The following is a 27,097-nucleotide window of genomic DNA, read 5'->3' as shown; positions in this document are numbered from 1 at the left end:
TTTGATTTAAATTAGAGTCAAAGATGGTACCGACGGAAACATCACGTAAAATCATAGATGTACGCACGTTTAAACGCTAGGGGGCGATCATGCCTTGCAAAGAACGTTTAGTAAAATTACAGGAATAATAAAACTAGATAAAACGTAGTCTGATCAAAATGGTTGTGACATTTGTATGATTTTACGATTTATTAATTATTTATCATGCCGTGAGTGAATACAACAAATTGGAAGTACTCGAAGGAGCTACAACTGCTGGTAGGAGTTTCATTTAAAACTTAACTAGATAGAGATTAAAGTGATTTGAGGTTATGTCGAGTGTATGTATTTGAAATTCAACTATTATCTTTTTATCGTGAATTTATCGCTGGTACAATATTTACAATCATATAAATGAATTATCGGCTGTTGTAGTATACGCTATAATGTAACGAAACTTAACTACGTAGCGTTTGTTATCTCACGTGACCAAGCACGTGTTCATATTTTGTACGGTATGGCGCTGGGTTCGTTCAATACCTTAAATACGAGAGTTTAAAATGTCGATTTGATATCAAGTAATAATCGTAACCATATGTATATTCTCCATGGATAGATGGTTAAAAAAGAGAGCCGCCCACTGCCTGTATGATTACGAAGCGAGAAATATTTGTTTTCACGAGATTTATTTCAAAGTATCGAGAAGCCTCGATTAATTCCATACAAGAGAAACAATAAATTTACGAATGTACATGCTCGTACGACTACACATTTTATTGTTGCTATCGTTGTATTACATTGTTATTAGAGGCCGTAATAATGCAAAGTTATTAGTTGATCGCGTTTTGAAAGTAGTGCACGATATACAACGAAATCATTGCTAAATTCGGTTTATCTTGGAGTCGAAATATTTCTAAACGTTCTAATTACAGCAATGTGTTCGTGTAAGAGCAATGTAATTTAACAAATAGACGATTTACGACAGTTTTAATATAACTGCACGTAGAATGTATTTAAATTATAAATAATAAAAATAAAATTTGTAGAAAACGATCGATAATATTCTAGTCATGTACAAAACATTTTGAAGTAAACGACAATGCGTTTTCAGGATCACGAGCTACAAAAAAGTAACGAATTCACCGGTGTTAAATAAATAAAAAGTAGCGCATAAAAAGATTACATATAAACTTGGTACGTTTCTTTTTACGAAACGATTATAAATAATTTAACGAAGGGTGCAGGCGGCCTCTCTTTTTCTGTCTCTGTTATTTTCCTGAGATCTCGTAGTCGTTCATTTCTCATGTTCCTCCTTGTATATACATATTTTCCTTTTGTTACTTTCTACTAAACGTATCAATTGTTTTTAACGGTTCTAGGATAGTAAAGGATATACAGTTTGCCAAGAGGCGTGCGATTAGGAAAAGAGTCGTAAATCATAATTAGCGAATAGCAACGTTTACATTCTATTTCTGTGAGTATGTCGTAGCTTGAACTTACATATTATAATGAAACAAGTACCGTAACAAATTGTAGATCACTAAGTTGAAGAATCATATTCTTTATAGTTGTACACGTCGTGTGATAGTAATTTTTCTTCTTTCTTACTATTGATTTCATTATTTTCTTTCTTTTTGTTTGTTTTCCTTAAAGAAGACAGTTTCGAGAATATTGGAGCCTCGGCCTTTGCACCCTTCTCACTTAAACCTAACGAATAAATACCTATTCGCCATTTCGATTTCTATCGATGGCTCGTCGAGGACACTCCACTCTCCAAAAATTTCATTCTTCCTTTCTTCTCTTCTCTTCCTCTGTGTTTGTCCATCCGTCCGTCCGTCCGTCCGTCCAACTGTCTGTCTGCTAATTCTATACCCGGGTATATCGTCTAGGAACAACTTTTTACAGACTATAGTTTCTTTTTCGGAGAGATTAGTGAGTCGTCCGAAGTGGTAATTAGCCACTAAGCTTCGTCGAGATACCTAATTTTATTGCGTTTTCGTTCAATTAAACGGGACAAAATAATTATTCAGCCGCGAATGCAGTGTCCTCGGTCGAATGAGATGATACTGCTGAATATTACGAGCGAAACGCGTGCATCCGATCGTGTTTTGCTGTCATCGTTGCATCCACGATGTGTTTTCAGTGATGGGGGAGGAAGGGACGAGGAATTCGCCCGAGCCAGTCGGGACGAACACTTTTGTCTATCAATCATTCCTCTCGAACAAGTAGCTCGAAGAGGTCGTCGCGGTGCAAACAGAACAGTCCGATACTCGTTCGACGTTCGATCTCCCGCGAGAACTCGTATCCATTTTGACAAAATAGTAACCGTTCACTTTTCGTTCTATAAGACCACTTGCAATTTTTGTAGGTATATTTGAAAAACTCAAGCATTGAAATTGCTTTTTTACTTAGGAAGTTACACGATCGTGCGACAGAAATTCGATCGCGAAATAATTATTTCTTCCTTGTTATCTCTCGGCACGAGAGCGGAACATGATGTACATCTCGCAAACTGTACACGAAGATACGATATTTCCCTTTCGTTTCATTTCCGTTTCCCTTTTTCTTTTGTTTGTACTTTTCTTTGCCTCTCGTTTCTCTCAAAGCGATTCGGATTGGAATTGATTCGTCGCGTGCAAAGCCGTTTAAGCGGTTCGAAAGCGTTTGAATGGCTGCAAGGTGTCGTAGATAAATTGCATGAAAAACGTTCAATGAGAGTTGGAATCGATGTCGGAGTCGAAGTCACAGAATCAGAGTCGCGATTGTTTTGCGATTGTTGGATGGCAGCCGGTCGATCGAGTTGGAAATTCCGGTGAAAAATTTAGAAAGAACGTATCGACCGATCGATGATGGATCGTCGCCTTTCCTGGTATTTAACCGCTGCGTCGCGAGCACCGTTCGGAGATCCGAGTGCGACCTCTGGTCCAGTTTCTTCTCGTTTGCACGCGGGTTTCGTATCGTGTTCGAGTCAGAGGGTGCACCGCGCAAGAGGCTCGACCAATCTCGATATGGCCGTCATCAGCAAACGATCCGTTTATCGTTTACTTGTGTAACTGTCGCTTGCGTCCCATGTTGCAGATCTTGAAGTGACACAAGGTCATATCTAAACAACACACAGAAAAATCTCTAGTTAGCATTCGTCGTTTTGAGAAGCACTCCGTTCGTTAAGAAGAGAAAAAGCAAGGGACGGGAAAGCGTGATACGATTGCATTCGAGGTGGACGAAATTTGTCTGGTATCGAATATTAATTGAATGGACCTCGAGGATCGATCGTCAATCGTTGATTTGTTTTTTAATGACAGAAACGTCGCTCGTGACATCATTTGAATCAAAAGTCAATTGGCACAATGGATAGGTTCGCCATTCTCTCGCGATGCACGCTTATCGTTTCTTGCTAGTTCTACGAAATCCTCGGTCCTACGTATGGAATGGGAATCAACACGACGCTTTGCATTATCGAACGAATCCGTCAGATCACGAATACGAGGGATAAAGACTTCGTTTACTCGATTATCTCGTATTGGACAAAGGATTGATAGCGGAGAATATAGAATATGTAGAGAAACGGAGGATTTCTCGGTGTGGGAAGGATATCTTGTCGACAAGCGGAGCACGTACTTATTTACCGAGTATTCCGTACTTAATAACGGAGGAAGAACAGACAGGAGAACGCGCGTGATCAACTCTGAGTATCTTCCAAAGTTCGTAAGACGGGATTCGAAATAACGCGGCTGGTACCTGCCCTCGCTTAGAAATCCCAGCGAATCTAGCGGGCCATGAGATCATCTGTTCTTCACCTCTTGAAATCGCGTTTTCGCGTGTCTTTTTTTATCTGCTGCATGCGTGCATCCGTAGGCGGCTACTAATTCGAAACGAAACTACGATCGTCCAGGGACAAGAAATGCAGCCGAATTATGCTTATATATCGTTCTTTTATGGGATATGGATTCGAGGACGTTTTTCACTAAATGATACTCACAGCTTATCGAGGTACGCTTTCCGGAACGTTGCACCTGTTTATGCGGAGGATTCGGTGTTGGTATCTCCTCGGCAGAGTAATCACTCGGTGGAACCCTCATATCGTCCTTCGCCCTCGCTTCCAGTACCGTTTGAAGCATCATTTGTACGTCGTCCAGTGTCTTTTCTTGCTCTACTATTTCCTCCTTCTCATCGATCACTTGCTTCAGCTTGTTCAGTAATATCTACGATACATAAATTTAATTTGAGTGGATTCGAACAGCGGTGACTGCGTCGAATTACGATACGAGAAAAGTGACTAGCTTACGAGATTCTCAGCGTTGTTGATGAAGTTTTTGCTATAGAGGAGCTCCGACGGTATCGGCTCCGGCTCTCCAACGACGAAAACGTCGTTGGAGAGGCAGGACAACAACAGTGCCAGCAGACACAGGCCCGTCCGTTTCGTGCTGGACCTTCCCGTCATTCCCTTGATCCTCTTTATCGCTGAAAAGAATCACGTTCGAGATTAACGAAAAGTATCGAAGAAAATGGTGGAGCATTTGCGGTGGTCTCTAAACCGATCGGGAATTCGACATCGCGAGTAGCAAACACGTTAGAAGAGAGAATAGATCGAACGAAATCGGTCTGTCGTACTGAAACAGAGTGGGTCCTGGTATGGAATTAAATTGAAAATTGAATTTTAATTGAAGTATAAAATAAATATAAATTCTCATATTATATTCTAAATATGCATTTTTATTTACGTTCTTTTTCAATTTAAATATAAATTTGAATTTTAGATTAACTGAACTACTCCTAAAACGCATCGTACTTCACTTTTCTGCGTGTACTTTTATATCTATATCTGTCATGTTTTGTAACATAGGGTACCTGCCCCTTAATTGAATAAATAAATAAATAAATTTGTTCGCCGGTTAGAAGATCAAGCGTATTACGGAAGTTTCGATGTAATTTTCGTTTCCGGCTAGAAAACAGCGATCGCGCGTAAACGTGACAGAGATAAAACGAATTGGAATTTGGCCACGCATCGTTGTGCGGTTATCGCCCTATTTACTCTTCATCCATCATTCATTCGAACCAGGTGTACGCGTTGAAAATCGGAATAGTGTCAAACGGAGCCGAAAATCTCGGCAAACTGGATGATTGACGCGTTCTGACAAAGTCTGCCGATCAGCGGGGGAGAAAGGGAATATGAGAAAGAGAAACGAGAAGGGAGTAGCGAGATTTCGATTCACGTGGATGTTTACTTCCGAGTTGAACAAACCATTAAACGTCGATTTATCTTCAGGATCGGTCTCTTTGTTTTTCTCCGACCTTTTTTTTTCTCGTTCGATCAAGAATACAGTTATCGTCAGCTGTTTCGATCTCCTTAACCATCGTTATCGATCTGAAAAGTTGCACGACTTGCACGATCGGCGATAAATTTGTTAAACTCGCAAACCCTAGCGAATACCGACACGGAATTGATACGTCGAAAAGTCTTCCTCCGCGTCTCATTTGTTACGCATTGCGAAATTTCGAGGTACACGCGCCTTTGGCACAGTGAACGAAGCGGTTCACCTTCGGACCGCATTCTCGATACCGTTTTCGCTCAGCTCGATGGAAGAATGTCCATGGTGCTTTGTATACGCAAAGGGCGACGCACGCGTTCCAGAGAAATAAGAAATTGATCATATCTGCAGTCAATGCGTCGCCATCGTCGTGAATCCCAATGGCGTTCTTAATTGTTCAAAGCATAATCTTGATGTTACGCGTCGTTCATGGAATTCTGACGTATTAGCCTCATTTATTTAAGCCTTTATAACTGCTCAGTATGCGCTCGAAACCAAACAAATCTATTATTACAGAAAATGCCACGGACCGTTTTAGCCATGTAAGCCGTGTGTTATCCGCTGAAGTATGGGGAGATTAAACACAGCCAAACCTGGAGAGTAAATTTTTCGGCTCGTTGTCGATCGACTTGAATTTTCATTTGCCACTAACGAATGATTCTTTTTCATTTGTAACCGAGCCGAGTCACGAGCGAAACTAATCTGTCGTTTTTTTGCGCGTTGGCGTAGCAAAAGAAAAAAAGCGGGAAATAGAAGAAAAAAAAAGTAACGAGCGAAATTCCTCTCTGGTTGGTCTATGAACGGGATATCAGATAACGATATTCGACTTCGGTCCTTGTTTGCGATCTCGCGTAATCTTATCCAGCCCCTCTTCCGTACCCCGTTCCTCGAGTGACGCTTATCGCGCTAAGGGATAATCCTCGATGACCCAAGAAACGCGCGTGAATTCATTCAGCTGAGTAATTTATCTGGCGACCCGAATGAGTTGTTTGAACAGATAAGATCAGGCGGGGTGCGAGCAATTGCACTTTACATAATTCGGTTCGTCTACGACAAATCCGATTGAGAGTCATTTCGGACGCCTCTCTTCCTCCTTCACGAAGATTCTTTTCGCTGGTCCTTCTCTTCTGAACGAGCGAAGGAACCGCTTTAAAATCTTCACAGAGGTAAGAGTCGCGTGATCAAAACGAGTGGAACCTTAATCACTGACGCGAATACATGTTGATTACGCTCCGACTATCTTCGAAGCGCTCGTTAACGAACGAGCAACGATGGTTTTCTTTTCGTTGATAAAAGAAAAAAGTAGGAATTATTGTGCATCGGGCTGGTGTATTTATTCGGCCGATAACGAGCCACGATCGCTTTTTTTCGGCATTTACCGCGAAAAATTGCGAGATAACACGCGATTGTTCCAACTCGAACGGCCTTTATCCGAACGAGTGGACCGATCGACCGTGCGGTGTAATCACCGGCCAATCTCACCACCTTCGATCGTATGCGTTCGATTTTATCCACGATCGGGATACGCGAACGAGCAATTCGCACGATTCTTCGCGATCGAATAGAGAAGCATCGTGTTGAAAACCGCGTCGACAGAAACGACTAGTAAACAAAACGATTAACGATCGATTTGAGTGGAAGAAGCTATTTTAATCGGTTGGCGCGATGTCGTTGCAAGAATACTTCCTTGATCGCAAATAAAACTCAATCGAGATGGTCAATGAAAAACGGATTCCCTTGATTCCTGATCGATCCAAGCTGATGGAACTTAATAATCTTTCTCCGAAGAACAACGTCAAAGAGCACAGACGTACGAATCCTACCTTATTTAACTTGAAAATGCTCCTCTTGACGAGGACTTCTTCGGAAAGTGATTGGGCGATCGAACGAACACTGCGATAATACCAAGGCTCGATCTCACTCGGACTTGAATTTTCTTCCCTTTTCTTTGCTTCCCTCGTTTAGCGAACGCGTATTTCGGCGAGTTTTTGGCAGAACGATGCGTGCTCGTAGAGTGAGCAGAGAGGGCTGTTGCACCCTCTATTATACCCTGAGCAGAATCCTCCACCACGCGCCACCTAGGCGCACCTCCTACCACCTGTAGGTCCGCGCTAGCACGAGGATATCTGTGCGTACAACGCCTACGTACATGCCATTCTCTTTTCTCTTTTCCTCCCTTTTCCTTCTCCCCCCCCCCCTTTTTCCGTCTACCAACAGTCCCGTGAAATAGCAGGATCACCGAAACTTCATTTCGTTCACGTTACCTAATTAACGCGTATGCGTACGCGGATATGCCGCGGATTTCGGCAAATTTTCCAATTCGATTTTACGTAACTGGTTTTCTTCGGCTTCGCCGATCGCAATTCATGTAGCCCGCAGATTGACAGCAATTTCTTGCGCTTCGATATTTCATTAGCGATACTCGCGACAAATCACCATATAATACAAACATCTGTTAAATTCCACGAGATTGACGTCAGCGTGTGGAATAGGTGGTTAATTCCGTTCGGCGACTAATTCCACAGATTTTCGCGTTGTTTCGTTCGTACAAAATATTCGCGATCGAGCGAAAGAGTAGAAACGCGCCCGGTTGCGTTACGAGTTTCTGGTACCCGCGCATCGCAATACGATTCGCTTCGTATCGCGCTGAAACCAAGTCAAACAATCGATTCTCATCGGTTTCCACGAATCGTTCACGAAAGAAAGAGAAAAAACAATCGGAGCTTCTAGCGCGATGAAAGTCGCTCACTCAGTCGTAAATCCGTAGGTACTATCGGTTAATTCTCGGGGGCGATAATTTTCTTTGCCTCGAGCCAACCTTGCATCCCTCGTGATGGTTTCAACGTAGTCAGCGTATTTTACTGGTGGCATTTCCAAGTAGTCGAAGCATCTGTAGCGAAATTCGACCGCAAAGGACTAACACGCCGTGAAAACTTGCTACCCACGTTCTAACGATTCCCGTTTCACTCTGCCCTTCATTCGCGGTAACATGTCGCGGTTTTAGCGTCGTGACAAAGGATTCGAGAAACAATTTTCATTTTCTTCAACCATCCTTCATTCACGTTCTTTTCTTTTTTTTTTTTTTTCTTTTTTAACAGCTCTTTAAGGTTCTGACGTTTTGGCGTTCTGACGTCTCAGGCAACCGGATATCGTGCCGTGCGCTCCTCTTTCAGATCAAACCGATCATCGGGCAAAGGACGATTAAAAATTGATTAAAAAGTGTGTTCTTTGGATGGGGCGCGATGGAAACGTCGCGCGTGCACTGATTTATTCGCGGATTCGATTCGTATCGCCGCTTACGAGCAACGCTCAATTAGCCCATCCCTCGGTTCCCCTTTTCGATCGCACGTTTTTCCAACTAATTTTGCTGGCGTAAAATATTACCGGTGTTTTGGAGATTAAAATTGCCGTTTGTTTCCTCGTCGTACTAATTCTTTCTTCGTACTTCTCGTAGATACCCGGTAGAAACCAGAAATACATATCGCGAGATAAAGAAAGTAAAATATTTCCAAAAACTCTGATCTTATCGCAATGTTCGTGACGAATAATCGGAAAAGAAAGAAAGAAAGAGAAGAGAGTAGCTAGAGAAAAACGTGTTCGTTTTCTTTTAATAAAGGACGATGCCGATCAGACGAGCGCGAAAAGTTGAATTTATATCTTCATTATCGTATCATCGTGTCGTACGTTGTGAAGTTATATCCTCATAGAACGAGAAAAGCATCGTTAAGGTGTAAAGTGAAATGTCAACAAGGATGGCTCGCAGTCTCTTCTGTCTTCTCGATGAAAAGAGGAACGACGAATGTCGCGAGAATACACGGAATTCGATAGACGACCTCCCGCCACTATTAGTCAGTGTTTCAATACGACGACATCGATGCCGACCAATCGGCGCTCTAACCGACAATTACAGCCCCTCGTCGCTTATCGGCCTCGTTCAATTAACGGCCTCTTCTTATCAGCGCGATTCTCTTTTTTTCCCATTTCTTGGTAAATCGCACGCCCGGCAAAATGGCGCACCAGAAGCCTTCGATTTTTGCGTCGTACTTTCGTATCCTTCGCGACGAATAGCGCGCGTCCTTGTTCTCAAACGTTTGTTTACTTAAATTTAACCACCATCGATCATGAGTAATCGATAACTGATAAACTTCGCAATAATCCTCGCATCTCTTTTAGTTTTCGCCACGTCGGTGAGAAAAATTCGAGTACCGCGATTACATGTTTGTCGAGTGCGCGCTACGTTGGATATTTTTAGGATCAAAGTGTTGAAAACTCGGTAGAATTCGAAGCTCGAAAGAATGACGCAATCCAGCCGAAGGCCTTTCTGGAACGATATTACGACAATAATCGCGATTACGATGATTGCCAGGCGCAGCTCGAGAATTATCTTTTATGCGAATGTAAGCAGTTCTCGTTGCACAAGTGGAATAATACAGGATTGGAGTTCCTCGTTTTCGAGTACACCATCAGCGATGCAAGTGCAACCAGCTAGAGAACGTCAGAGTTAGTCAAGGAATCGTTCGTTCTTCTGAAACTTGTATCGTACCTTTTCCTGCATTTTCAATATGTTTGTGACACTCTGGATTTCAATCGAGTCATTCACGTTCGCTCTGAACGAGCGAAGTGGAATGTTCACGAAACGTCGGAACAAAGAGCAACGTGTCGATAACGCGATTGAAATTCGATGAATTACAAATGTATTGTTCTATCGTATCGTTCAAAAACCAAAGGGGCGAACTTGGAGGAGTCGGTCAGTTCGAACCGCGTCGCTTGACGTCGCGTCGGCTCGATTCTTGACATGGACTACTCGTTGCGTAAGCGTTTACCTGCACTCCTGACACTTCAATCCCTTTCACTTTCTTAGCTTTTAAGCTGGATTAGGGGTCGGACTGGCATCAACGCCCAACGCTACGATTCACCGCTGTTTGCTTTCAATTTAGAGTGGAGTTGATGTAACAAAGAGAAGGGGAAAGCTAAACGTTCGTTCCTTTATGGTTTTAAATTGCCTTCGCGTTCATTATTTCGCTGACGGTTTTCAGATCAATGTCGATGTCGGACGAGGAGAAGGAAGAGGAGAAGCCGTTCGCGGTGGAACGGGCAAAAAGCGGTCGCGCCAAGTGCAAAAAATGCAAGTGCCCCATAGAAAAGGACACCGTAAGGATCGCGAAGCTAGTCGCGAATCCGTTCTCCGATGGCAAAATGAAAGCTTGGCATCACTTGAGCTGTCTGTTCGAGGTGTTCGCCAGACAAAGGGCTACCACCAAGAGAATAGACGATCCCGAGGAAGATGTAAGCGGCTGGCAGGATCTGTGCGACGAGGACAAAACTGAGATTCTTCAAAGAATCGAGGAGTTTGAAAACTCGTGTAAGATTTCCCTTTCCTCCGATCTGTAGATCCGGTCCGGTGGTGAGCGGTGATCTCGATGCCTGAAAACGATGCCTTTACCATCCGATAGTTACCGGCTCGATCCTTTAATTTCAGGATATTTGATTTTCGTAGGAATCGCCGTTTCGGGCAGCTGCATCGCGACGCGAAGATAAACGTACGAACAGATAATGAAATTCGAGTAATTTCCATGGCGTGAAAAGAGCGCGTTCATCTCTGTCAGTTATCGCGACGTGGCAGAGACGAGCGTTTTAATTGCCGTTCAATTAAATCGAGGATGTACAAATTGTATCCCATAAATCATCTTGCGAGCATTATCGCCTATTAGAGCGATCGGTCGGCCGATGATTTACGTTGCATTAAACTGGTTTCTCGTTCAGCAGCGATTATTATTACAGCCTTAAAAGATCATCGAATGCAGCATGTATAGATTATACCTTTTGTTTCGCGTTTCTGCCGTTCTCTCTACCCTCCGATAAATCCCGCTATTCTGCTCGAAGAGATTTCAGAACTCGGGGACATCGAGTCACCCGGTGCTAATACCTCGACGATAATACGTCGAATACCACGATCGATTTTCCCTCGATACTAATCTCCGGGCGATCCGTGGAAAGCCTTCTAGCGCGAGCGAACTGTGACGGCGATCGCTTTTTCTTCCCAGCTCCGTTCAAGACTCCGAAGACGACACCGGTCGCGAATCAATCCTCCGGCTCGAAGAAACGCAAACTTACTCGTACGACGGAGTCTGATCCTTCTGCTAACAAAAAACCCAAGAAGAAAGAGAGGAATGACTCCACGTCCACCATCGACGACGCATCGGATATCTCAGGATCGGAAAAGACGCCCGAGAAGGTGCGAAAACCGACGAGAGACGACGCGTTTCAGGAATTTCAGCGGGTCTGCGATAACGTGGCCCAAGTCGACGCCTACACCGACAAGACGGCGATTCTAAGAAAGATGCTAACCAAAGGGTCCGAAGGTGGTAAGTTTCAAGATTCGTTTTCGAATCAATCTTTCGTGCCATTTTTTCTCGTTCCGCCTTCTCCTGCCCTTCTATTTACACATCTAGCCACGTACGTACGTCACTAGACTCGACCGAATTTCGTAACGTTCTCGACGGGTCAAGGTTTCCATGGTTTCTCGCTAGCTGGTTTCCGTAAATTAGCGGTGTACGTGCGGTTTCCTTCGATTCCGACGAAACAAACGTTTTTCCAGAAGGAAAGAAAAATTTCGCGATGCGATTGAAAAGAAGCCGCGTGGAATTAATCGAGTTCATCTGCGCGTATCGTCCACCAGAGATAGCTTCCAAGATTCGCGATGTTTTTCTGACCTTGATAAGCGAAAATTAGCGACTCTCGCGAGCGTATCGCCGAGCAGCAGAGCAAACGATCTCGTCACGAGTCCCGAAAGAGAACTGTCAGAAGGGCAGCATGGCTACGATATTGGAAGTCGAAGTTGCGGTAAAAAAGAGCATATGGGACCAATGGACGATGCTGTGTCGGTGGGATATCGTTTGTGTTTTTCGCGCAAACATATTCGCGTTTCCCCACCCTCTTACTTTCTTACTTTTTCGATTATTTTTACTAGTTCGCGTCTTTTCTTCATTACGCCCTCCCGCATTCCTTCGCACCCGCCGTACCTCTCTCTCCTCTCCTTTTCGTTGAGGTCGAACAAATACGATACCGGAATCGGATACAAGGAGACCATTAATCAATCGACGGTGCAGATTCCCACCGCTGTGCTCGTAAGTGGAAGATTTTTACGGGGTTATCTGACTTCCAGAGCAACAAAACTCGAATCATCTTCACGCGGTTTCGCGATCCAACATCGAATTTGTATCGTTGAAGTACACTTTTTCTTGTTTTTCTTGTTGCGGAGGATTTTTAAATATTCGAAAATGTTACGGCTCGGTTAAAGCCTAAGATCACCGTCGATATCTCGCTAAACGAAGATATTTCTAGAAGTTGCTGCAAGAAACGTTTCGTACCGATTCGAGTTCGGGCTTTGCATCAATGTTCGACTCGTTTCGATCCGAAATCAGCTGATCGACCATGATCCGATTTAACTTGTGACACGAATTGCGCTTCGTTGATTTATTCCCCGCGTCATACGCATGACCTAGCGTTCATCGCGCCTACCGTGAAATTTTCCGTTTCTAGAAAAGTCGTCGAGCAACCCGACTCCTCGACCATTTTTCACTTGTCCGAAACCACATGAACGCGACAAGAGGTACTCACTGTGATCAAAAGTCTCCCTGCTGATGATGCTGTTCCTTCTTCTAGATATTCAACTAGTAGTCGTTCGTGGTCACAGGAAAAATTCCTTGATCTCTCGTGTCGTGTGGTAACGTTGATACGTTAGCCGCGACAAAATTCGATCTGTCGTTTCGTGATTTTTACCACCCAACGTTATCACTGGTTCGCTGGTAGATAGACTCCAGCCACTCAGTCGTCAGCGTTTTTTCTTCCTCGAAGGAAGATTGATCGGTCGTGCGCGGTTCCTCGAAATTTCCGTGTTCGATTATCCGGTCGAGATCGGTCGTGCGAAAGCGATAGTTCGTTTTTCGTAAAGCTCTTCGGCAGAATGTTTCTTGTGCACACCACGCGTTAACCGTTTTGCGACTATTGGTCTCGAAGGCTGTGCTCTGATGTCTTATAAGCTCAGCTGTCCCCACCTAATCAAGTTCGGTTTGTAAACGCGATGTCGAGCCCCTTCTCGTGTAGCCAGCTTGGCTCCAGACGTTCATCCATTCTTCCATTCTTTCCCTCTTTCTTCTACGCAGCCTCTTCCCTTCCCCGCATAGATAATCACTCTTTATCCCTCTCTCTCTCTCTCTCTCTTTCCCTATCACATGTTAAACTCACCTCTTCCCCCTCTTTTAATTCGCGATCTTCTCGCATCTTCGCTTCCTTCCTTTTCTTTCCTCTTTCCTCTTTTCCTCCACTTCTGCTCTTTTTTCTTCAGCCGATGTGTTTCAGTCGCTTCTCCCGCGGACTAATTTGCCTCTTATTTGATCCAAACTACGATTTCCATGGTCGAAGGATTCGCACGAGCGATCGTGAGAATAATTCACGAGCGTTGGATCGCGAATCGGAACGAACAATCGGCCAGCAGAGTGACGTACGACGCGCTCGATAAGCGATTCCTCGCGACCTCTCTCGTTGTTTCTTTCTGCGGAGGAAAAAAAAGCTGTGCCGCCTCGTTGAAACTGCTGTCGAAATTAATGAACGAACGATAGTTGATTAAGGCTGAAAATTAACGGAGGAGCGGACCATTGGTTCCCGGGCAATTAACGTTCACCGATAAGCCAATGTCGCCTTTGATTTCGAGGGTCAACGAAACGCCAAACGACCTGCAAATTCTTTCGAAATGTCGCGTTGTTACGCTCGCTTCTCTAGGCTGGTCATCTTCTAAGACGATTCTCGCTTCAATGAGCGTAACGCGATTTACGTCGTGTGCACGTTTTCATTCGAGTACACCGCGTTTGTTGAAAACAAGGATATTTACGCGAACGACGATTATATAGCGCGTTATCTCCTCGATATTAGATAAATCGAGCGTATTATGGATATTATTGTTTTGGGATTGCGAGAAATTTTCTCGAGCCTGGTAACGCGAGTTCACCGGTGACCCTTAGATCGGGTCGTTCGTAAAGTGACGTAATGGTTTTCGCGCTGGGAGGCGAAAGCCGCGATCGGACCAAGGGGAAGGGAAACATTGAAAAAAAGAACGGTGGCGCGCGAACAAGTTAAAAAATCTGACGACAGTGGTTGCGCAACCGAGACTTGCCAAACTCGTTGCCTCGCTGTGCCGACGGAACGACTGACCCCGACCGCCGCACCCTCGAATCGTCTTCTACGACCTGCGATATGTCGCGTATATCGATGCCATCGTCGGATACAGGCCGATAAACCGATAGATTCGCCTTTATTTTTTTCGTCCACAGTGTAATACGAAAATTTTAAATTGACACAATATGAATTTTATTAACTTTTGTACTAAACGTTCTTTATCACATTGGCAACAGTTATCTATTCTGCGGTATGTATCAAATTTAATCGTCGCTTTTATCAAATATATAATAAATTCATTTTGTACCATTATCGTATTTTTTTATATTCCTTGGTTTATGAATCTTCTTTTGTCAACCACTGTACTTTAATCTAACGCGGCTCTCAGCGCGAAATATATAAACATTCTATAACTCTAAGCTGGTCTTAAGGAAGAATCGACGAAATCGTGAAATCCAGATGTTCGATTTTTCTTTCTGCGATGTAGGATATTACGCGGGCGTACATACTTGCCACGCTTATCCCAACTGTGACGACGAATCTAATAATGAACGAGGATCTAATTTGGTAAATTGCTATTCGGTCTGGAATTCACGGAGCAATTCGTGTCGGTAAACAACGGGGTTTGTAATCATTGTTGGTCGAACGTCGCGGAATTCTGCGGAGGATTAAAGAATACCGGCATTGTACGCGGCTCGATCAACACGGCAGAAAAGTAGCGATTTGCGCGTCGAAATCGCGCGATCGCTCTATTTTCGACGATGATGAGAAACGCTGGTGGCGTTTCATCCGTGGTGGGAGCCCGTTTCGGCCGTCGAATCGCGCCGCGTTACGTTTCTTCAGTCTCAGCGAGACTCGTTCGGCACGTGCCACATCTATCATCGATTCTGCATCCGCACACGTCGTTTTCTCGGAAGAGGAAAAGACCGAATTGTTGAAAATTAGAACACCTTCTTGGAATTTCATTCTTAATTCAATAACCGTGAGGTTTCGTACGATCCGTGCCCAAAGTCGTTAAGGGAAATACGCCTGATTAGACGAGAATGCTCCAAAAATGATTGAAAAATTACTCTGATCTGGTATTTCGATCCAGTTGTAACAAACATTTTAATAAGCGTTTTATCGTTTAATAGGAGAATCTGTACGAGGTAACAAATGATTTTCAATAACAAGCAATCGAGAGCGATATGTTCGTAAAAACCTTTCATTTTTGTTATTCTTATTCTGTTTTCCTTGGAACTGAAAAATCTCTCGAGTATCTCGCGTGGTATCGCGACCGATGAACGCGCGATTGGTCGCGCGATCACGGGATTTCGTTCTAGATTTTTTGCTTACGTCTGAATGTATAGGGTGTTTCAGTAAAAAATATATCTAAACTATAGAGTAAAAGTTTCTTATACGGTGCTTTGTTTTCGATAAAGTAAAATTTGAACGTTTGTTCGATATATGTAAACTCGACTAATCACCTCTCGAGTAAATAATTAGTAGGTAGTTATTGTATGTGCGAAAGTAGGTAAAAAATATGTAATAAAATTTGTTGTATATATATTATGCTTTCTTCTCGATTACACCGTGATTGCTGACACATATTGTACAAGGTAAACCACGTGGAAAAATAGCGTGGGTATAAGTTGGACGCGATCGACTGTTGCCGAATGAACGAAAAAGGAGGAAACTTTTGCAAGATTCGTATCGAATATGTGTAGTTTCTCGGGTTGAATGGCCGAAATAGCGAAACGCGGGAAACAGGAATTCGCGTTAGACAGTTGCCGATGAAATCGTTCGCTTATCTGGATCGTGTTGGCGCGTTTAAGGTAGCCACATGGCGGGAAACCGCGTTCGCCCGTTCGTTCTCCTACTTTCTATAGGACGAGGACTGACGAGATCGAAAGGATGATGGAAAGAAGAGATGGAAGGAGAGTGCGAAGGAGAAGCAGAGAGTGAGAAAGAAAATTTGCTTTATTTGCGTGGGGGCAAATAAAAGCGTATCTAACTTTCTCGCGTCCCTCCTCCTTTTCCGTAAGCCGTGGAAAATCTCATTGAAGCAAAACCGCGTTATCGTTTGTCCGCGGAACTACACTTTGTACAAGTCATGGTGGTATCGCCGGTGACCTCTGTCTATCGTTTTCGCGTTTCCTTCGGACGATCGATCATTAATTACCGCGCTCTTCTTTAATCTATCAAGTATGAAGTCACCTCTGCTTTTGCGAGCAAGCTTTCATTCGTTTGTTCGTTCGTTGATTACATAGTTGGTTTGTTCGTTCGTTCGTAAACTGACGGCATCTCGCTGTGGAATCCGATGTAATCGCAACTGGCCGGAAAGAAAGAAAAAAGAAATTCAATTGACCGCCGCTTAAATCGCAGTTTTTTTCGTCTAACGAGATTTCAGCGTATCTGGCCGCGTTATCATCGGCTCGCTCTCCTTCTCTTCTGCTTGGTCGCGCTCCTCGTTTCCCGCTTCCCCAACTCCTCGGTCCTCCGCGGAGGGGAAACGGCGAACAAGATCGGGCTTTTCGAAGAGACGCGCGTGCGAAAGGTCAAATCGTCTCTCTAGGAGTTATCGACCGTGAAGTGGTGCCGCCGATTGTTTGCGAAACTCTAGTCCTCGAAAGCTCGCCGTCAACCCCGAATTCCAACTTTCTCGCCAATTTCCACTTCGTCCAGTGCAATTCGCGTTTTAGACTTTGCAGGGAACGATAACGATTACCCTCGTTCGACCGCGATAGAGGAGCAGCCGGCCGAAATCGGACACGAGCGGACTAATTCGCAGCTAATTTTGGTCGCCGGGATGGAGGCTCGTTCTTCGCTGACGATCGGGCCTGATGCAATGTCCGAGCAAAGTACGAAACGACATAGATCGATGATGTAGATCGATGTAGCAAATTCTACGAACTACTCGGAAGTGCTATCTTTTGTTTTCACGTAAAACAAGAGAGAGTTATGCACGAGCGCGAAGATATTATTAAGCGCGTTCTCGGCGAAGATGAAAATACCTAGAAATCTTGCGTTTCTTTCTCTCTGTTCGCTCTGCGCCATTACTAATATCACTTTCCTCCTTCTTTGCCGCGCAGTGAATGACTCATAACTGTTGGCAGAGCGCCGTGAATTACGTTTACTTTATCGATGTCCCGCATCGAGCCGAATACGATTTGTGTTGATTTTCCTTAATTCCCGATTACATGCAATTCTGGCTATTCGTCTTTCGATCTGCGCGAGAACGAGTCTCGTAAGGCTACAAACAGGCTGACAAACGGGTCAACTAAATGGCCGATTGGCGAGAAACTGTCGAGTAATTTTTATCTCCCAACACAAAAATTGAATCGTGTAGATTGATAAAACGTAGTTGCGTTCGGTCGACCATTGAATCCTGAATCTGAATTGTTAGATTTCCTGGTCGATTAGGCTTCTTTACTCGCCACATCTCGTTAGTCTGTAGCGGTCTTTAGAAGGACTCGAGATATCGCGAACCAAGCGCCCGAAAGGAACATCGTTCGGTGAAACGGACGATAATTTATATAGGCTTGCAGCTGCTCGATAATCGAGCCGAACAGACAATACGTCGCCGGTCGATGATCGTGCTTGAACGAAACGAACCGTCCTATCGATCGAATCGGCAGGTTCGTTCTTTTCTCTTTGCGAATATTCCATTCAAGCTTTCGTTGGTGCGTCGCGACCCTCCATTCTGTTCGTTTCGCGCCGCAAATACGCTGATCATTAGGCCGCGAATTTTTGTGCATTTATGTGGAGAATCTGAAGATGCAAAGATGCGTAAAATACATGTAACGCAGATATATATATTAGCTAAAGTTTCTTTCGTTTTATAAGGAAATAATAGACGCACGAAGTTTTTCGTTTTATATCGGTTTATTGAATTATGCATGAATATAATAATAAAAATAGAACGAAATGGATTATACCTAATTCAATAAAATAATATAAAACAGAAATTGTTGTTCATCTATTATCACCTTATGAAACGAAAGAAACTTTTCGGACAACCTAATAAAATATCAAAAGTATAGTACTTGTTATATTAGTTGATAAGTAAACCAATTTTCTAACTAGATTCCATGTTTCTAATTATATTTGTAAAAATATGAATTCGCACAAATATCTACCGATCATTAAATTACGGATGTCTATGCAAACGCACATTTTTGTAAGCACAATTTGAAAGATAGCACCTAAGCAGATACGTATTTCATCTACCAAATCTCGAGTATTCTGAATACTTTACATATCTTTGCATATTGCACCTATCGTGCGCATTTTGAAATTTCCCATAAACGCATAAAAATCCGCATTCCCTTGATCGTGGTTCGTTGTTCGTCAAAGATCAGTGGGGGGATCACGATCGATGTTCTTCGATGATCTTTTCCCAAAGCGAAAACACGTGGAGGAAAATACGTGGAAAGGGAGGTTCTCGACGCGGGATTATCCTCTCGAAAAACCGTACCAAATCGCGGTGACTTTGATCTCGACCAGTGCGATCTTCGGCAAACTTTCGGCACGTTTCACTTTCGGATTCCATTCTTCCCGACTTTTTGCCATCTCGATCATCCTTAAACGGACGATCAAACCCGACCCGTCCGCTGAAAGTCACGCAACAAGTTTGTTGATGCGGTCGATAGTTCCCAAAGTTGTACGTACAATTTCGGTATAAAGCCGAAGGTTCTTAGCTTCGAAGGCCGGTCGACAAGCCTGGAAGAGGTGTGTACCGTTGTTGACCAATGAATCGTCGATAAGCCGTTACGCGAAGATCGTCTCGCAATAAGGTGCATCGCGTATCGCGTGCTCACGCAACGTAAACACTGCGATAATTTCATATTTTTATAGGCTACTTATTTCGATGATAAACCGGGGCACAGAGATCAGGGACTCGCGCGTTGGATCTCTAATTAATTTCTGTGACTGTGCTGCTAAAATTCAATTCGTACACGTTACGAAACACACGGCTCGAACACGTTTGCAGTTCGAACATACGCAGAGGTTGCGAGACGATGCCGACCAACTTGACCATAGGCGAGTATCGGTTAGCGGAGTTTTCGCTTATGTTGGCGGCGATCGAGGAACAATATCGGAAGAGGAGCCGCGATGAAAAGAATCAAGGTATCGCGCGATAAGCTACGCGCCGGAAGTACACATACATCGCGGGGACTGGTGGGTGCGCGATAACGATTGCAACTGTAACGGAGCCCGCTATTTATTCGTCGCAATTCGTTCGCAATTTTGCCGATGATCTAGTCTTCGACGCAAAGGAGGTCGTCGCTGAATTTTCCACGAAGCGCGTTCTGATCGGTGTTCTTAATCGAAAAGACGCGACGCGTCCGTCTTTCAATCCTTCGCTTCTCCGCTCCGATTTCTTCTCTCTTCATCTGTCTGCATTCTTCTCGCGGTTTGCGTTCCTTTCTAGTCGGATACACCGACTATACACAGGTGTTTCTCGAGTGCGAACGAGCGAATGATCCTCCCAGCGAAACGTCACGAGCTGCTGTCTGTCACCGTTAGGGAAGAAGGGAAGAAGGGAATGCGAACGAGAACCGTCGGCGCATCGGGCTGCAACGACACAGTGGAAAGTTACGAGGCGATAGCTGCGTTCGATAACCGCCAAGCTGATCGCGGATATTCTATCGGACTGCGTTCAATTGGATTCGATTTCGTCTTTCTACCGTTCCGCGATTTCGTACTTCGAACTTCGTCTATTCTACGATAGTGCACGCAGTTTTAAGACCACTGTCTTTTTCATAGAATTTCATCTTACTGCATCCTATTTTCAGATTCCATTCACCAGAAAACAACACTTTTTTCCAATCTGGCCACTGCTTGTGCACTTGGGCGGAAGCAATCCGCGGCTTCCGACCTTCGCACCTGAGTATTGGCTTCTTCCGAGATACGCGTCCTTCGAGATCAAAACCACCAAGACTTCCTCGAACGGTTACTTTATTGTAAATCTATTGTTTCACTCGTATTATACGTAAAATATCGAGTAAAGTAAAATTTGTTAGGATCCTTCGACGAATGTAACGATCAGGTGTTCGGATACTCGTATTTATAACCGACAGCGTAAACTTGTCGTCTTCGTTGTTCAGATCATTCCGCGTTTTTAGATGGTTTCAACAGCGACGTAAAGCTGTGGTGCAGAATGCTGCTTCCGGGGACAGCGAAGAGGATATACAACTTGCAGAGCAAACAATTGGTGAAGCTGTTCTCTCGTATCCTGCTTCAGGACGAGGACGAGATGTTGGAGCATCTCGAGCAAGGAGACGTGAGCGAAACCATCCGGGTGTTTTTTGAAAACAGCGTAGCTTTAAAACCAGCTCTAAAAAGCGTACTTACAATTCAAGAGGTAATAGAATCTGTCCTATATTTCGGTTGAAATTTGTATCGATGTATCGGATGATTTACTAACTTTTTCCGCACGGAAAGATATTCGGAACGGTGTTTCACCGTAGACACGTGCCGCTATATAATCGCGGAAAGCCTCTGGATGAAACGTTGGAGATAAATTCTCGGGGATAAAGAGAGACTGTGCGTTATCTTTATAATTTGCGACGGTGGAAAAACAAATGGGGCAACGAGCCTGTTTTTTTTCCCATGGTAGACAAATTGAGAGAATGGAGGGAGGAAAAAAAAGGAAAAAAAAGAGATGCTTAAAATTGAACGCCTCTTTGTAGGCGTCGTTTAATTTTTTCTCAAGCTACCCTTCCTCCTTCTCTTTTTCGATGACGTACTTCACCACATTAAACGACACTGGAATAAACGGGATAAAGACAAAACGGAATTTACTCGCGTCGAAATAAGAGGCGGTTCTCCCTCAGCGTCGATCGATCTCTATCTCTATATGATTAAATTGCATGGAGGTTCGTTCGACAGGGGAATTCTTTTGACGTCTCCAGGATTATCGAAACCCAGTTGGATTAAACGGAATTCCCGATTCTCGGCCAAATTTCGGATTTCCAGATTTTACTTGCCTAAAGTAAACCTCGGTTTACTTTCTATTCCGCGTAGGGTTTGTTCTAGAAAATAAACATACTATTTCGTAAAAATTAGTCGTTATTGTCGCCATATCGATCGAGCGAAATCCTTTTTATTCAGGTGGACGAGTTTCTGCAGCAGTTGTCGTTTCTAACTAAGGAGGACGAACAGATTCGTCACTTTCGTTCGATCGTTTCCAGGTAAATTATTTGCATTGCCCGCTTCCGTTGTATTTTCATTTATAGAAGGCAAACTGTAACTTGTTCTCCAGATGCACCGCAGGCGATCTAAAGATGATCATCCGGCTGATCAAGCACGATCTAAGGATAAACGCTGGCCCGAAACATATGTGAGTCTATAGCGTATAAATAGTTGTGCCGTAAACGAGACGATTAGGCGGCGATCGGTGATATTTTTCGTTTCTTGTCGATACGTTTGCAGTTTGGCCGCGGTACACGATGACGCGTACAAAGCCTTTCAGACGTCCAGGGACTTGGACAGCGTGGTCGAACGATGTTGGCGAGGATCCTCGAAATTCGATAAACCGTCTTCGTCGCCGGGTCCATCTTCCAACGTCAAGATTACGCTCTCGCTGATGACACCTGTCTTGCCGATGTTGGTAAGCTTTTGCATGCCGCCTTAAAACGTGGCAGTAGCGTTGCAAAACGTTGGAGCCTAACGTCTAAACCTGAATAGGCGGAGGCTTGCAAATCCGTGGAAATGGCGATGAAGAAATGCCCGAATGGAATGCTGGCCGAAGTGAAATACGACGGAGAACGGGTCCAAGTGCATAAGAAGGGAAACGAATTTCGCTATTTCAGCAGATCCTTAAAACCGGTGCTTCCTCATAAAGTAAATATTCCGTTGCATTTGTTTCTCGATTTCTTATTCGCAAAATGTACACGTGTCTTTTCTCGTTCCAGGTGAACCTCTTCAAGAATTACATTCCGAAAGCCTTTCCAGACGGCGATGACTTGATTCTAGACTCCGAGATCCTCATGATAGATACCAAAACTGGGCAACCATTACCCTTTGGTACCTTAGGCATTCATAAGGTTCGACTATTCGTTGAGAATGGTACGATCTTCTCGAGAATCCTATTCTTAAAATTCTATCTGTTGTTTCGTTTTCCAGAAAGCCGAATTCAAGGATGCCAATGCCTGTTTGTTTGTCTTCGATTGTATCTATTATAACGGGGTTGTTTTGTTGCATAAGTAAGTCGAACGAATTTAATTTGTTTCCCTTCGGCTTAAAGTAATCGCAGTTTTTTGCTATGCGCAGATCCATGATGGAACGAAGACAAATTTTAAGAGAAAGTATGACGGAGATACCAAACAGGATAATGCTGTCGGAAATCAAGGAAGTCTATGTAAGTGATCGCATGATTTTCGATTTTTCGCTCAAAGACATAAGTGGAAAATTGTAAAGCAGTAACAACCATTTACAGAAATCTCAAGACTTGGCAGAAATGATTGCCAGGGTTCTTAAAATGGGCCTCGAAGGATTGGTGCTTAAGGACATCCACGTACGTATCACATTGTAACCTTGTAAGTATGAAGATAGAACGTTTTCTTATAAAGTGCGTAGCTGCTTTACCATCGTTTCTTGATTTACCATGGAGGAGAATTGCGTTCAAATAGCAATTTTCCTACCATAATTAATCATAACAGTTTATTATCTTTCTTATACTTTTATTGTCGATTCTTGGAGTTTCGTAACGTGTGTGTGATCGTAACTCGTACGATAGTTGAGATGAAGCGATGCCAACGCGTGATTATTTACAGAGCAAATACGAGCCGGGTAAAAGACATTGGTTGAAGGTAAAAAAGGATTATTTATACGATGGTGCGATGGCCGATAACGCAGATCTCGTTGTGCTTGGCGCATGGTACGGCACGGGAAACAAAGGTCTGTACCATCTGTTTGTTTTCTCATGAGTTTTCCTCTACCATATCTAGACTGCGAATATTTGTGCAAATTCATGTTTTTATGAACATAACTGAAAGAACAAATTTTGTCACTTATCAAATATTAGAACAGTTACTATATTTTGAATAACCATGTCGTTTCGTACATTATTTCTATATTTAATTTTTCTTCTATGCGTTTCGTATCTCTAGGCGGTATGATGTCGGTGTTCCTGATGGGCTGCTACGACGAAGATCGTGGCAACTGGGTAACAGTAACAAAAGTAAGGAAACGCATACTGTGCAACAATAAGGAATTTCGAAAATTGTATTTGGAAATTGATCGTACGCGCAGGTACACACCGGTCACGACGACGCGACCTTAGCCATGCTTCAGGATGAGCTCGATATGATAAAAATAAGTAAAGATCCGGCCAAAGTACCGTCCTGGTTGCGCGCTAATAAACCAATGATTCCTGACTTTGTCGCAAAGGATCCAAAGGTATTTGCTCGACTTGGTTTAATTCTCAACTGAAAGCAGGTGTATCGACATCTTCCCTTACGTATTTCAGAAACAGCCAGTGTGGGAAATAACGGGAGCAGAATTTACCAATCAAGGTGTTCACACAGCTGACGGTATTAGTATTAGATTTCCACGGGTAACGCGTATTCGTTCTGATAAAGATTGGTCTTCCGCTACTACTTTGAACGATTTGCGACGTCTTTTCAAGCAGAGTTCCGAGTCGATAGATCTTAGCCTTCTTTTGTCTTCGACCTCTGACCATAAGGAAGAAGGTGACGATAAGACAACCAGACAGGATTCCTTACCAAATGCACAGGCGAAACAGGAAAGAAAATTAAAGTGTCCGTCGAAAAGCAATGACGATTTCAAATCGACCAAGAAGGATTCCTCTCCGTACAAGTCTCCCGCGAAATCAAAAGCCACCTCTAATCGTGTAAGAGCCGATACTAGCAAAAAAACGAACGAAAAAGTATGCGGCAGCGAAGGAACCAATGTCTCGGATCAAAAGGACGCGAAACAAGCAGAATTTTATGCTTTCGTAAATAACGATGTGTGTTTTCAACTTTATATCAATTAATGAGCAATTACTCTTACCTTATTTAAATAAGATTCACAAGCCAAAGTAGCTAACTGCATTTTGTTCAACTTTTAAAACTCTTGAAATTTTAGAAATTTTAGTGCCAAGCTACAGTACTTCATTGATGCTCGTTTCGTATAATTTGATACATTTTCGGCTGATTTATTCTAACTTACTGTACACGTTTATTTATAGTACATAGAATATTCTGCCATGGGAATTCCACTAAATTGGATCGAGGGACGAAAGCCAGAAAACGGACTTCCGTCGGATGCAAAGCCATTATGTAATCTAACAGATAACGAATTGGTACGTAATTTGCTGGTAAAATAAAATTTCATCTTTTAACGAAGATTGAAACGTAATAAAACTATTTTCTGATTGACAGACGTCTAAGAGTATTTTAAAGGGCGCGCCAGTCAGTTTAGCGTCAGGTTTTACAAAAAGCAAGGAAGAAGACATTCGCAAGTTACTCAAAACGTATCCTTTTACGCAACGTAGTTTTTTACGAGGGCCCCTTTCTTCATCGGTCCGTCTTTGGAAGCAAACCGTCCACGAAATTATAGTTTGACCTGATCGATCAGGTTCGATTACGTTCCGCTACGACTTAAGGGACGATTTTTAATTACTTTGGGGTGGACGCAGAATCCACTGTGAAACGAGTCGCATTCCATAGAAAACTCATAGATAACACCTCGGGGAGAGGCAGAGTTAACAAGTAGCAGGGTAGGAAAATGGAACACGAGGCTCTCTTTTGTGTCTTAGCGCGGCTCATACTCCCCTGAGGCGGATTTAAAGTAGACGAGTCGCTTAACGACCGTATCGCGAGAAAGAAACCAAGTCGATTATCTTGTAGGGTCCCTCGCGAGAAACGGGTCGCGAATCGTTGCGGTCTTCTTAACGCCACCTTTCTAGTACAACTTTCAAGCGCAACCGTCAATCCAGTAGTAAACTTCCTTAAGCACTGTAAAATTCACTTTAGTCTCGGGGCCAAGGTGTTGAACGATCAAGAGAGATCCGGTGCCATGTACGTGATTCATTCCTCCAAGGAGATTCCGTCATCCCTTGTGCGCGTAAGTATAACGGCTTTTGACGTTTTATGTTAACGTTTCCGGAGATGTTGCTCCGTTTAGAGCAATTTATCCAAACTAGCTCGACTGTTTCGAACGTTGCTTCGATAGATATTTCTACAGCGAGGTACCGCAGTGTTTCTCGGCAGAAAACAAATTACAATTTCTATGCGATTTCATCACCGTTGGACAGCGAAAGCTTCAAATCGTAGCATCTTTCAGGAAAAAGAAAGATATCGTTTGGAACGCGTTTTACCACTTTCCTGGCCAAACACTGGAAAACTGGAAGCAGTGGGGGAAAGGGGAATGTGTTTTCGATCGCGTGGTTAATGGACGAGTTTTAAATCGATCGAACGAGCAGGTTCTCGATAACGGAATTAAAGTTGGTTAACATAGCGGCACCATTACCGCGTACTAGCGTCGGCATTAAGCGGCTTCAGACTTGTGGAAGTTGTCGGTTCCGTTAACCGTAGGCGCCAATTGCTCGCGTCGCTTGCCACCGATAATCTTCCGTCGCCTGTCGAATATGATTTCCCCACATCCGCCAGCAAACACGAACGCTAATCTCGCAATCACGATGTTCCTTGCATTCACCTTGATCCTTGCATTTTTCAGGAGTTTGAGGACGTGTCAAAGAAGGCAAGACACGTAAGTGTCTCTTGGGTAGAGGCAGTTGTCTCGACGTGCGAAATTCAAGAAACGGAAGAGCATGCGGTAGAACTGATCGCCGATTACTGTTCTTGTCCCTGTTTACATCGGTGATGTGCAGGTTCTATATTTTATACCGTGAGTCATCTTTCTCGTTGTGTTCTCGTAGTTGCAAGTTGTTTGATATTGTAACTCGAACGAAACAAATTCGAAACCTTTGTTCTTTCCATCTGATTTACAATCATTCTTTATAATTCCATACATATGCACCGTCGATCATAAGCATCAGAACACCAGCTGATACGTAGTACAAATTGTATGCTTCTCGTTGTTTCTGTCTTCAAAGTATTTTATTATAAATCTGTTACTTTGTTCTTCGCATACGCGTCTTATAATATAAATAAAGTAAAATTTCCTATGGGTTTCTTAATATTTATGACCGATAGTGCGTTTACTTAGCTTCTTGCATCTTATCGATATTCTGCACTGTGATGAAACCAGAGACTTGGAAACGATCTTAATTGCAAAGAAAGGGAACCTCCGACGATTGTATAATTATCGGAGACGCGAGTTGAGTAATTCACCAAAGAAACGTTTGAGGAGAATCTTAGTTTGTAGCAGAAATACCGCAGTAGATAAATCCGTATCAACTTACCTTTGACATATCCCTCTTTCGTTCCGTGTGGATGTCTATATTATTTGCTTTGCATTCGCAGGTTCTCGACATTCATTTGCTACATCCGTATCAGCATGTAGTCTCTATTTTCGGATCGGTTTGGTGTCGCTCGGAATGGATCATTCTTGCGAAAAGATGCCATGAGTTTTATACGTTGGAATGAAATTGTAAATTTTTTATCAGCTATAATAATAAAGTTATGATGGCAGCTGTCAGGTGTATTCGGAATAAAGGAGTTATTGGAACCGAGCGTGACTCG

At 43.4% G+C, this 27,097-nt stretch overlaps 2 protein-coding genes across 6 annotated transcripts; one reads left to right on the top strand and one right to left on the bottom strand.

Moving 5' to 3' along the window:
• The first annotated feature begins 117 nt into the window (after positions 1 to 117).
• On the top strand, positions 118 to 27,088 carry DNAlig3 (DNA ligase 3). 4 transcript variants are annotated; one of them, XM_069132671.1, is made up of 21 exons: positions 218 to 258; positions 1,359 to 1,453; positions 10,325 to 10,650; positions 11,333 to 11,653; positions 20,570 to 20,808; positions 21,558 to 21,637; positions 21,709 to 21,786; positions 21,879 to 22,056; positions 22,134 to 22,289; positions 22,361 to 22,492; positions 22,572 to 22,651; positions 22,719 to 22,806; positions 22,885 to 22,962; positions 23,222 to 23,345; positions 23,558 to 23,628; positions 23,700 to 23,846; positions 23,917 to 24,417; positions 24,640 to 24,753; positions 24,833 to 24,924; positions 25,427 to 25,517; positions 26,130 to 27,088. In XM_069132671.1, exons 3-21 carry the CDS (start codon positions 10,329 to 10,331, stop codon positions 26,274 to 26,276), a joined length of 3,039 nt encoding a protein of 1,012 aa, XP_068988772.1. In that variant the 5' UTR covers positions 218 to 258; positions 1,359 to 1,453; positions 10,325 to 10,328; the 3' UTR covers positions 26,277 to 27,088. The 4 variants fall into 4 exon arrangements, with proteins under 4 accessions (XP_068988770.1, XP_068988772.1, XP_068988771.1 ...); XM_069132670.1 differs by lacking the exon at positions 218 to 258 and having other exon boundaries at positions 1,361 to 1,453; positions 26,130 to 26,283; positions 26,879 to 27,088; XM_069132668.1 differs by lacking the exon at positions 218 to 258 and having other exon boundaries at positions 1,361 to 1,453; positions 26,130 to 26,300; positions 26,879 to 27,088.
• LOC138190158 (uncharacterized) lies at positions 719 to 13,311 on the bottom strand. Of its 2 annotated transcripts, none has more exons than XM_069132747.1 (4): positions 12,909 to 13,311; positions 4,265 to 4,440; positions 3,959 to 4,181; positions 719 to 3,082 (listed from the first exon to the last, which is right to left on the bottom strand). In XM_069132747.1, the coding sequence occupies exons 2-4, from the start codon at positions 4,418 to 4,420 to the stop codon at positions 3,021 to 3,023; spliced, it is 441 nt and encodes a 146-aa protein (XP_068988848.1). In that variant the 5' UTR covers positions 4,421 to 4,440; positions 12,909 to 13,311; the 3' UTR covers positions 719 to 3,020. The 2 variants fall into 2 exon arrangements, with proteins under 2 accessions (XP_068988848.1, XP_068988849.1); XM_069132748.1 differs by lacking the exon at positions 12,909 to 13,311 and adding an exon at positions 7,112 to 7,258.
• Positions 27,089 to 27,097: the final 9 nt, after the last annotated feature.

This window comes from Bombus flavifrons, chromosome 3, assembly GCF_040668555.2.
Source record: "Bombus flavifrons isolate JBK064 chromosome 3, iyBomFlav1_principal, whole genome shotgun sequence".
Taxonomy (NCBI): domain Eukaryota; kingdom Metazoa; phylum Arthropoda; class Insecta; order Hymenoptera; family Apidae; genus Bombus; species Bombus flavifrons.
Note: the sequence above shows the minus strand (reverse complement) of the source record. Positions and strands in the feature narration are given on the sequence as shown.

Coding starts and splice junctions, on each gene's coding strand:
- LOC138190158 (XM_069132747.1), bottom strand. CDS start 4,420: ATGACGGGAAGGTCCAGCACGAAACGGACGGGCCTGTGTCTGCTGGCA. Junction 4,182..4,264: donor TCAACAACGCTGAGAATCTC/GTAAGCTAGTCA, acceptor TATGTATCGTAG/ATATTACTGAACAAGCTGAA. Junction 3,083..3,958: donor AAAGCGTACCTCGATAAGCT/GTGAGTATCATT, acceptor TGTGTTGTTTAG/ATATGACCTTGTGTCACTTC.
- DNAlig3 (XM_069132669.1), top strand. CDS start 10,329: ATGTCGATGTCGGACGAGGAGAAGGAAGAGGAGAAGCCGTTCGCGGTG. Junction 21,638..21,708: donor TTTCGTTCGATCGTTTCCAG/GTAAATTATTTG, acceptor CTTGTTCTCCAG/ATGCACCGCAGGCGATCTAA. Junction 22,057..22,133: donor CACCTGTCTTGCCGATGTTG/GTAAGCTTTTGC, acceptor AAACCTGAATAG/GCGGAGGCTTGCAAATCCGT.